General features: G+C 41.8%; 1 protein-coding gene across 1 annotated transcript in view; it reads left to right on the top strand.

Annotated features, from left to right (window-relative positions):
- Positions 1–361: 361 nt before the first annotated feature.
- C8B (complement C8 beta chain) overlaps positions 362–11,584 on the top strand; it is a 38,216-nt gene continuing 26,993 nt past the window's right edge. Inside the window, exons 1-4 of the mRNA XM_004588804.3 lie at positions 362–453; positions 7,552–7,708; positions 9,260–9,401; positions 11,363–11,504. Coding sequence (XP_004588861.3) covers positions 362–453; positions 7,552–7,708; positions 9,260–9,401; positions 11,363–11,504 — 533 coding nt within the window. The remainder of the gene's footprint in view (positions 454–7,551; positions 7,709–9,259; positions 9,402–11,362; positions 11,505–11,584) is intronic.

The following is an 11,584-nucleotide window of genomic DNA, read 5'->3' as shown; positions in this document are numbered from 1 at the left end:
AAATGAAGTAACCTGCTCCTAATCTCAGAAAGTGTATACTGTCTGGACTGGAACCCACAGCTTGTATCACCCCTCCCCCAGCCTAACTGCTCAATGTTCATCTGGAGGGACATCTGTTTTTTGTTTTGTTTTGTTTGAGTGAAAACCAAACTGCTGTGGTGGCTCAGCCTTTTCATTGCTTTCCAGAGTCACAGGTACATGTTCAATGTGAGCAAAGTCCACAGAGTGTCCAGTCATTGGTGGCAGTTAGTTTACTTTGCCGGGTTATTTGCTCTATGAGGACAGACACTGACGGAGGCACTCATGGTGCAGGCTTTGGGTGGAACTTGGATTCTCTTTGGAATTTCCTGCCATGCAGAGAATGAAGAAGGCCTGGACATGCATTTGGAGGGGGCCAGCAGAGCTGCTGTTTCTCTGTGCTGCCCTGGGCTATCTCTGCTTGCCTGGTTCCAGGTAAGCAGTGGTTCCCAAAAATGTCATGCTTATTCATGTGAAAGCCATGTCATGCTGGCTGTCACTTTGTTCCACATCTTTTGAATGAGGATTATCTCTTGGAGCAATTTGCATCCATCTGATAAAATCCTATCAATCTTACCCTTTAAATTACTGTGGAACTCAGTGGCTGATTTCCAGAAAAAAAATTCCTGTAGGGAGTGGACCTATTTGAACTTATTTTGCCATAAGAATAGAACACTTATTTTGTATGCAGACTGGAGCCTTTGGGTGATTCTTTATGCAGAAAAACGTTTGTTGGGCACAAAGAAATAAGGAGAGACCTTTTATATAAATGGTTATAATACATAAGAATGACATATTCCACCTGCTCAGCAACCCCAAGTCTGTGGCTTCTCAGCTTCTCTCCTTCTCTTTCCCTCTTTTGTCTCTCTCTCACACACATACAGACACACTCCAAGTGTTTCCAGTGGTTGATATATTTAATCACTTTTAGTTCCCATCTACAGGGTGCACAACAAAATAAAGATAATATCTTGGTGGAAGCTCAGACTCGGGCTTCAGACAAAGAAGTGCCAGTGACTTGGCAACTTGAGATTCTTCTGGTGAGTACAAGGACGCTGCATGAGACGGTGAAGCACTGGGACACCCCATGCCTTCTTGTGAGCTCCGCCACAGGAAGAAGGACTGTATTTGCCATTCCTTTCACTTAGTCTGACAAAGAGCTGCCTGAACACAACCTTTTGAACTCTGGCTACTCATTAGTAACACCCTCTGTTCTCAGCTGTGTTCACGTCTCAGTATCCATTAGGCATCACCCTGAGACCAGCATTATAAATATTCACTATCCATTTGCCACTCCATAGCTACGAGGATGATCAAGAATCTCAACTTGACCCGGAGGATAAGCTGCCAAGGCTTTCTATGTATAAACTGTGCATATTCAGAAAGGTGTTCAGATCCCAGGGAACTGTGTCTGAAATAGGAGAGTTGTTTAAAATAATCATAACAATGCTGTCTGTGCAGCTGTTGCCCTGTGCAAAACCCTTGGTTGGGCTCTAACAGATGAACCACACACACACAGAATTTCTGCTCTCACGGAGAAAGGCAACATATGAGCACATGCTATATGAGCTGATACAAGCGATGGTACAGGAATTCATAGGAAACAGGAGAGGGGGCATCAGCTTTGCTAGCCACGGGGTCTGGAATGGCTTCTGAATAGGAGATAGGCTCAGGCCAAATCTTCACAGAAGTGTAGGTGTTTTTCAGATGCCTAAGGGGTGAAGGGAATGTGTGCCAGGTAGAAGTAACAGAACAGGCAAAGCCTTGGAAGTGTGACTAAAAGCCTGGCTTGTTGCTGAAGCTTTTATTCAGTAGCCTTGAGTATAGGTCAAGGTAGCAAGCTACTAGGATAAGTTGGAGTGAAAGTTAGATCAAGGGCAGAGGAAGAGGGTGGTATAGTGTCAGCTAAGGAGCTTTCATCTTCTGGAACAAGAGTAGGGAACACATTTTTTTAAAACTACCAAGGGCCATTTGGATATTTACAACATCAATCACAAACCATATAAAATGATCAGCTTAAAAATTGATCTGGTAAGGAGGAATTTTGAGTTTGACCTGTTTTTGCCTTGGCAGGGCCAGACCAAATGATTCCAGAGAACTCATACAGTTCGTGGACGAATGGTCCCCACCCCTGCTTTAGGCAATGGGTGAGGCACTGTAGGGTTTGAAGCAGGGGATTGATCTGAAGCAGGCTGCAGATAAGGAAGTTCACTCTGAGGTAGGAGGTGAAAGTGCTCGCTTGGGTGGTAAGTAGAGTAAATAGTGAAAACCTTGTTAACCCCACTCCCAGCAGTGCTATGTGGTGAGTGCTACCCCTTCTCCTCCTGATGTAGAAGCAGCAGATGCTCCGAGAGCAGAAACCACTCACATTTGATGCATGTCCAGCCACTACCTGAATCTGAGTTTAATGCTTACATCAATGCCCATGATTTTCCTGGGGTGGTGCTGGACACAGTGAGTATTTAAACTCCAGATGTGATGCAGCAGAATTACCCAGGTCTGGAACAGAAAGTGCTTGACAGCATCTTCATATATGCTAAAAAAACGATGCTCACTTTTATTTAGTTTTGTAATCAAGTCAGATGGAGCACTCATCACATTGTCATAAGATCTATTGATAATAGATTGTCATTCTGTGCCAAGCACGTAATGTTCACTCTCATCATTTGTTCTTTCCATGCAATTGCTTTTGTTTTTACTTTTAAATACAAAATGCCTAGAGAAATATTAGAGAAATATTGCAATTCTCCAAGGCCCATCACTTAATACATAGCAGAATATGGATTTAAATTCAGGTTTTAAAATAGGGGCAGGGTGAGTCCCTAGTCCCTATTGTCTTTGCACCTGTCTGCCTCTCACTAATGTATCCTCTTCTCTTCTGCCTGTAAGGTGTATGTGACTTGGGGAGGGAGGTTGCTGAGCCATTGTCTCTCTCTGGTCCACACCTTCATTGCCTGGAGATGTTGCTTTACACTTCGCATCAACAACAACAAATAACAGAGGAAAGTGAAATTGGAAGCAAGACCCCCAGAAACCACCTCTCTTGGTAGAGAGGAAGGGCACTGTTACAGCGGGACTGTAGGTGCCTAACAAATTGTGTGTGACAAGAAAGTTGTTGTGTCAGGGCATTTCTAACAGGAAGCCACAATATATTGACGCACCCCATCCATAAAAGCTGATGGCTTACAATTTACTGCTGACCTAATCTTACCATATGTGATGGATCCATATTTATTTTCATCAGAGATGTCTGTTAACGAGCAACTGGGAGACCTGGATCCAGGGACATTTGTCACAATGCTGGCAATAGCATCTTTGCACCCCAAGGAAGGATACATCCTTGCCAGTGCTAAAGTAGAGACAGCACCTGTCTGAGGACTTACATGAGGGTATTGATTATAGCATAGTTTGCAATTACAGAACATTGGCAAAATATAAATGTCCCTCAAAAAGATATAGAATAAATTAAATGCAACATATGTCCTTGCATGGAACATCCAGATAAAAGAAATGAACTAGATCCCTTTACAAATCAATATGGACAGGTCTCAGGAGTAACAAGGCTGATTGGCAAAAGCAAGTTGCAAAATAATGAGCTTAGTCTTAGGAAATACACAAAAATAATGCTATGTATAGTATACATAGGCAAAACTATTTAAAATATGTTGTAAAGGGCTGGGTATATAGTGCAATGGTTGAGATGCTGTTTGGAATGACCAGATCCCATACTTGGAATGTCTTAAGTTCCAGACACTGCTTCCTCTCAAGCATCCTGCTAATGTACACTCCAGGGAGGGAGCAGATTATGCTTCAGTAGCTCAGGTCCCTGGCATCGGAATGCGAGATTAGGGCAAATTGTATGCAGCTGACTTTGGCCCCGCTTAGGCTCAGCAGTAACTGGCACTTAGGGAGATAATTGGTGAGTGATATCTCTTTCTATCTTCTGCCTAACCCCATCCCCACCTTGCTAATTCATTCCTTAATTAAGAGAGACTGGAAGGATGCACACCAAATTTATGGCAATCATTCGCTCTGATGAGGAGAGGAATCAGAACGGGGACAATATAAACTCAGATTTCAAATTTATAAGAATTTTTTTAGTTGAGAAAAAGATAAATTTTTAAGGTAGATTTGCCAAAATGTTAACAATTGTCACTTTGAATGTGGACACATAGGTGTTTATTCTTTTATTCTTTGTACATCTCTGGGTATGTTTACTTTCTAAATGCTAGAACTGTCTAGAAGGTTTTTAATGAGTGGTTTGGTTGGTCAGTCCCGCCATGCCTAGTTTGTTTATGTAGACATTTCTAGGGGTGAGTTGCATGTCCTGTCACAGGTACAGACACCTGATAGCACTATTCCCAGAACCGAAAGAAGCAAGTCAGTGCTAGTTAGTCTGTCCTTAAGGTTTACATTTTGCACTACTAATAAATCACACACATCTCATCAAGGCAATTTGCAAACTATTAACTTAGTTGATTACATCATTATAGTGCCACCTCCATAATGAGAACTGAGTGCAAAAATAAGAGATCTGGTATTTATAAATATTTTTTTTTACCAAGTTCCTTCTGTAAGTTATCATTGCCCATTAGCAGGCTTTCGAATCATGGAGGGGAAAACAACTGTGACTCCTACTAGCTCGTGTGTGCATTGTTTATCCTTGTTTCAGCTGTGGCCCAGAGTTGGGTTCAGAGTTACTAAAAACACAGTGTAATAGTTTTGTAGTCCAACTAGGAAGAGGGTGTGCTGCAGAGCTATCAAATACATATTGAAGGAAACCAACTTTCAGACAACAGTGTTTTGTCAAAGTTGGGCAGATTAGTAGCTGAAACCACATTCAGAAGTTCCCCGTTGGGCGTGCCATTCGCCTCAAAGAACTGTTTTCAAGATTCCACCTGTGGTTTCCCAAAGTCTTTGACCTTTTGTTAAAGATCCAGCTTTACAAGGCCATTGATTTTTACTGGTCTCTGGGGCAGCCATGGAGATGGATTTCCCTGTAGCTAATATTATTCTCTGTTTAGGACTTTTGCCAAGCAAGGATTCATTTAAAAGACCTTGTCTAGAGTGATGTCCTATGAATTTGAGGTGGTGAAAATTTTGTGATGACCTCCCTAATGATTCAATCTTGGTCTCAGGGTGAAAGAGGCCATACAGACCAGAGGGTTTCTCTTCAGGCATCAGAGAGTCACAGACAAAACACACATTCTCAGTGTTCGAAAGACCAATGCTCAGACCGTAGCATCACTGTGTAACAATGGTTGTTGCTGGACCACGTTCTTCATCTCTCTGCATGACCAGAACTCTGTGTCTGCATCTGGCACTGCTATGAGGATTGGCAAGAGATAGCAGTAGGCCAGCTGTGGACATGTTAACCTGAGGTACTCTGCCAATCTCCACTCCTTTCCTCCTACTCATCTTCCTTCTTGTCTCCCCGACTCCCCTTCTCCTCCAACCTGAAGTGGTACAAGCAATATCAACACTCCTACTCTACAATACATTTTCTTCAGGTGAAGAAAAATGAAGAACCATTATACATCTATCATATTATGGTTTAGGAATACTAAAAGCTGGAGAAAATGAAATAAGACATGCTTTCATTTATGTGTATAATTCTGTGGGCCAAAGAACTTGACAGAAAGCCTTGTCTTAAAGTCTAGATTTATTTCTAGTTGTGCATGGCTGGACTTCTTTGCACAAAGAATGTGTCTGCCTCTCCACCACCTAGAGACCAGGTCCCCAACCTCAATCACTCCTGTTTCCTTGACCTGGACTGGAGCATCACCATCTTTTCTGGTCTATAGGTGGCACTGATGTCATCAGGCTTTTCTTTGGCCTGCTTCTCTTAAGAAACCCCTTTTCTTTGTCCACAGCTTTTCATGTTCAAAGCTGCATCTTTTTTTTTTTTGCTTGTTTTTATTATTATCACTTTATGACACAGTTCCGTAGGCCCTGGGATTTCCCTTACCCTCGCCCCCTCACGGAGTTCTCCTATGTCATTACTATTATTACTACTATTACTTTATTTCTCCTATATCATTACTATAGTATTGTTTTTCATACATAGTCATATGTTTATCATTGCGGGCATGGACAATGGCAGAGGGTCCAGCATCCTATTGTCAAGATGTAGTAAACAGTTTCATTGGGAGTCCATCTTTGTCTGGAAGTATAGATGCATACTGCATTGTATCCTCACATCTGGATACAATAGTCTCCATTACACAGTTACTATACATCCCTTTAAATGAAAAGCCACAAAACAAAATCAACAACAGGAAGAAAAAAAGAAATTAACAACACTATGAAGTTAAATAACATGCTACTGAATGACTAATGTTTCGCTGGAGAAATAAAAAAGAAAATCAAGAACCTTCTTGAAGAAAATGATGCTACTGTCTCCTGGGTGTTCTAGTGGCTGGGGTTGAGCACAAAACTGCATCTTTAGCATAGACATCTCTTCCTGAGTTCCAAAGTCATGCAGAAGCTAGTTACCCTACTGACGCAGGTGCTCCACAGGCACCTGGAACTCAGCGTGCCTCAGCTGAAACTTGTGTCTCCTCAATAAGGCTTCTGTTTGCTCCTGCTTTTTCCACTTCCTTGGTAGTCAAACTGGAAACAAGCATCAACACAAACTTTTTTATTTCTCCATATCCTCCTCTCCATCCAGTTACTGGTCACTTTCTGTTCTGTACACTTGAGACATTTTTACATACCTGACCTCCCCCATTCTCTGTGCTCAGTCATTGCTTAGTCTAGGTTCACATGGGTGCTATGGATGATCCTCCCACATTTGTTCCTCCTGCAAGCCTCTCCTGACACCCGTGTGCCCTGCACATTTTATCAATCACAGCTCTGGCCCTGTAGCCTCTATGCTTAACACTTTGCTACTGGGTAAATTCTCAGGGAACTAAGACAAAAGATATATTTGCTTGTTCATTTTCTAAGACAAACGTTGGATTCCAGAAGGCAGAATCCAGGTCTTATATTTCTCAGGTTCCTCTATAGAAAAAATACCTGGAATATCATTTGTCCTCAACAAATGTCTCATAGATTAATAACACAAAGAGTTACCTTGAAGCTCAAACCTATCATTTTGTAGAACATGAAACCCAGGCCCAACAGATTGGATACAAGCTGCTTAGGCTCTTACATCAGACTATGTTGGGATCCTCTGAATATTTGTAGCATGATATCATTTATAAAGTTTTTCCTCATATTCTATCATTTGTAATCTTAGAAATGGCATTTTAGAGTTTGTAATTATTATCTTCATTATATTGGTGAAAATGCTTCATTAAAATGCCCAACCAGGACCACCCAGGTGAATTGTCTTCAGAATCAAGCTCAATATAGTCCTAGCCATCAGACCCTTACTGCTTGCTCATTCAATAGATACTTGTTGCGTAAACTAATCTGTAACTAGAATGATAAACAAGGGAGCAAATATATATTTATTGAGTAGATGGATAGCTTGGATATATGCTTAGTTCCCTTCTGATTTAAAACTCTTTTCTTATGATGACTTTTTAGGGGTGAAGGACTACATTCCCCTGAGACTACTGTGGTCAACGAGAGCCTTACTAAGAGTAGACAGAGCCGGAGTGTGGAAGTTACCCCACTGCCTATTGACTGTGAACTGTCCAACTGGTCCTCATGGACCACGTGTGACCCCTGCCAGAAGAAAAGGGTAAGTGTTCAGGCCATGAGGGGGCACTACGCTTCCAGGGCCCTCCTGGATTCCCAGCAAGATTGACTGAGTATTGCCACCAGCGGCTGGCACAGAACAGCCCTGTATTTGTTGTGGGCTGTTTTGGGTCCTGAATCTTTTTCTCTGTAATTCAAAACAGCTGTTAAATCCTTTTTTTGTTCCTTAAATGTCCTTGTTCAACCCAGCAGCTCCCTAGCAAGATTGCCTGCTTCTAATCCATCTTTTATGGTGCAGCCAAGAGAAACTATCACAAATACAAGTCTAACCTGTGTTTCTCCAGTTGAAAATTGAAAACCATGCAAATTCTACTCAAGGCCTTAGAATCTAGTCCAGCCTCCTAATCAAGGCCCTATCAGGGCCTTAACTGGCCTGAGTATAAAAACTAGTCCCACTCCAACACTCTGGACACTTGAGTTTCTCTAACCATTTCATCCTGTCTGTGCTTTTGTTCAGGTAGAAGTGACCTTTTTCTCTTCCTTCCCTGGCTAATGTCTATTCATGTTGTGGAACTTTTCTCTGGAGTCACATCTTCTGGGAAGCCTTGGTTGATTTCTCCTTAGCCTGACCTTAGTCAGATATACAGGACTTCATCAAGCTGCAATAGCTCCCTACGGCCCCTGTATCCTATCCTTCACATGCCCGCTGCTTGTTTCTCACTTTCACTAAACAGTGAACTAGGCTGCCAGAAGACCTGCCAATTTTGTGTTTTTGGCACATTGGCTACTTTCTGGCATATGATAGGTGATTCATAAATAGTTGAGCTTTGATCTCATTTTATGTTCTAACTTTTGTGTAATGAAGGAATGTGGGTTTGTATTCACTTTGCTAAGTAAAAAGAAACCCAGATTAGGAAGCAACTTCCTAGGTGGCCCTAGCAGCACATATAAGCCTTGAATTTCAGCCACTGGTTACTTATTGAGTATTCTACCAAGAAAAACACACAGTCTGTGTGTCTTTGTGTCTTTCAGCATCTCTGGTCATAGAAGGGCAGACACAAAATCCCAGCTCCAGGAACAACCAATGTATTCAAAAAGAAAAAAATGGTTGCTACTTACCAGTTCCTTGGGAAACCAAAGCAGTCATGGGCTAAGAGTCTAAAGAGACTATGGAGGTAGGCCCAGGACAATTACACAGTTAATTGGATCAATGGGGAGAGCCAAACAGGATCATTCAGTTCCCAAAATAGGTTTTCTTGCTAAAGTTATCAACATTGATCCAATTATCTGGATAATTGCTTCATCTGCACCATAAACCAGAAAGACTCAGCATGTATCAGCCAGCCCGGTGCTTAGCCAGGGCTCCTCACTGTAAGTTTGTCTTGGGCTCCCTAGACTGGCCATTAGATCACCCCTCCCCCATCTGCCAGGGCAGTGGATGGGGGTTCAACAAATCCTGATCCACACTGAGACGCTGTTCTGAGAAATATAGGAGATGGATTGCCTGTGTTCTGTACTCCTCAAACCCTCTTTGCTTTGGGGTCTGAGATCCTGAGGTCTGGCTTTTGGTTCACCTTGCCGCTCTCTACCACAGTACAGGCATGCCTACCTGCTGCGACCCTCTCAGTTCCATGGGGAACCATGCGATTTCTCTGACAAGGAGGTGGAAGATTGTGTTGCCAACAGGCCATGCCGAACTCAAGTGCAATGTGAAGGTTTTGTGTGTGCACAGACAGGTATTAAAGAGTATGTGAGTGGGAGGGAAAAGGTCTCAAAGGAACCACAGCATAAGATGTTGGAGGGACAAGCTATGCTTAGTGCTCAAGGTCAGAGCCATGGAATAAGTCAGGAGGCTTCTTGTCTTGAAATTGCTGATTTCATTTTACATGTTATTAAATGGAAAGAATTTTAATGTGGATGTGGATGTTATTACTATCCCCATTTCACAATCTAAGACATTCAGACGTGAGAGCTTGTTTCCCTAAGGCCATAGAGCTAGAAAGTGGAAAAACTGTAATTAATAGTTTGGAATTTGGATGTCAAACTTTTGATAGTAAAAACATCAAAAGTATAATTGCTAGAATCAGAAATTCTGGGTCTGAACTTATTTTGACTGTGTGATCCAGGAAAAATTGCTTAGTCTTTCTGCATTTGGTTTCCTTGAGAGAAATCAGAATAATGTCATACACCTCAAGCAAGACAGTAGATATTAAATCTCTTTGTGGGATGATGGCTGTGCAGCTCCCTTTGAGGCTTGGGATTGAGTACAATGAGGCTAAATCAAAAATAGATAGAATGGTTAGTTTTATCTGTCTCTGAAAGGACTTTGGAGAGACATCTCCTGTCATTTACATTTCCATAATCCACAAGCCCAAAATACACTTAGTGTAAGAGTCAATACATTTTTTTTATTATAAGAAGCAAGAAAAAAAAGGAAAGAACATGGATAAACAACCAGAAAGAAGAAAGGAAAGAACACATAGCTATACTGATCCATTGCAGTAGTGATGCTGGGCATACATGGTGAGCTGCTAAATACTCATCTTCCCAACTCATCCATTCAGCTGATCTAAGCAAGTATGTGCCTCCATGTTTCCCCAGTTTTAGCAAAATTATGCGAACTTGGACCTGAATTGTTTACATGGAAGTTGTGAGCTCCTACATTCAATGTGGATTGTTCTTTGGGATTTTTTTGTAAAATAAAGTAGGAATTCCTAGAACAAGTTTGAGGATATAATAAAAATGTAAAATTCTACCCAGTAAATCTGAGACTTTTTTTACAGTGTATCAGCCATGGACTTAATATGGCCAGCATTCCATGATTATGACCAGAGCTATAATGGCTATGTGGACAGACTTTTGTTTAATAGTGTTCTTGCGGGACTTGCAAAAAATGCTTGAAAACTGGATGGTTCTTTATCTGCTTTTACCATCCCCAAGAATTCATTAGCAGACATATCCAAAAAAGAGGACTTTATTTCCCAACAATATATAAGCAAGGAAGGAAGTTTGTGTGATAAACAATTTAAAGGAAGCAAAAAAGAGGCAGTCCTCTTTTTCAGACTATCATGCTTAAGATAGTGTACTTTGGCAAAAAGCACTTGTTATTAGACACCTAAAAGTTCCAATCCTTTGTCCAAACTAGCCATGTTCCCCTTGACCCACAGAGTTGTTAATAATAGCATATAGCACCTGCTCTTTTAGGTACTCATTTAAATCCCTAAAAATCCTACAGGATAGGTAGGATGTATCATAGAGGCAGGAGGTTAGAGAACATGTAAAAAGAGCAGGATTAACCCTGCATGCAGGATTCACCTAACCATTTTTGTCCAGTCTCTAAGACTGAAACACCTCCTGCCCTCAGGCCTGGGACTTGACCCCTGTTTGTTAGGAACTGCCCTTCCCTTCTTATTTGCTTACAGAATGTGCTCTAACAGCCTCACATCTGAAGGTCCTTTCAGGAACCCAATCCTGGCCTCTGGTGGGGAGTTGGGGGCTGGAGGCAAGTGGAGAAGGCAAAAAGGAAAAAAAAAACCAACTTTCAGTGCCTTTACCAATCTGCTTTAACACTTGAGGACATATGAAACAGAGCAATGAAAGGCCAGCAAAATGCCTGGTTCCAAGCAGGTGCTCACATGACATTAGTTCCTTTCTTAGGAGCCACATGCCTATGGATAATGTCCTTTTCCCCTCCCAGGGAGGTGTGTAAATCGCAGGCTTCTTTGCAATGGAGACAATGACTGTGGAGACCAATCAGATGAGGCCAATTGCAAGAGGATTTACAAAAAATGTCACCAGGAAATGGAGCAATATTGGGCAATTGGCAGACTGGCCAGTGGGTGAGTCACTGTCCTTTTGCTATGTAGATGGAAACGATGAGGGAGCTGATATCAAATAGAGGTCCTTTCTTTCTTTTATG

The sequence above is a fragment of the Ochotona princeps genome, chromosome 2 (assembly GCF_030435755.1).
Source record: "Ochotona princeps isolate mOchPri1 chromosome 2, mOchPri1.hap1, whole genome shotgun sequence".
Classification (NCBI taxonomy): domain Eukaryota; kingdom Metazoa; phylum Chordata; class Mammalia; order Lagomorpha; family Ochotonidae; genus Ochotona; species Ochotona princeps.
The sequence above is the reverse complement of the archived record's forward strand: the minus strand, read 5'-3'. Positions and strand labels throughout refer to the sequence as shown.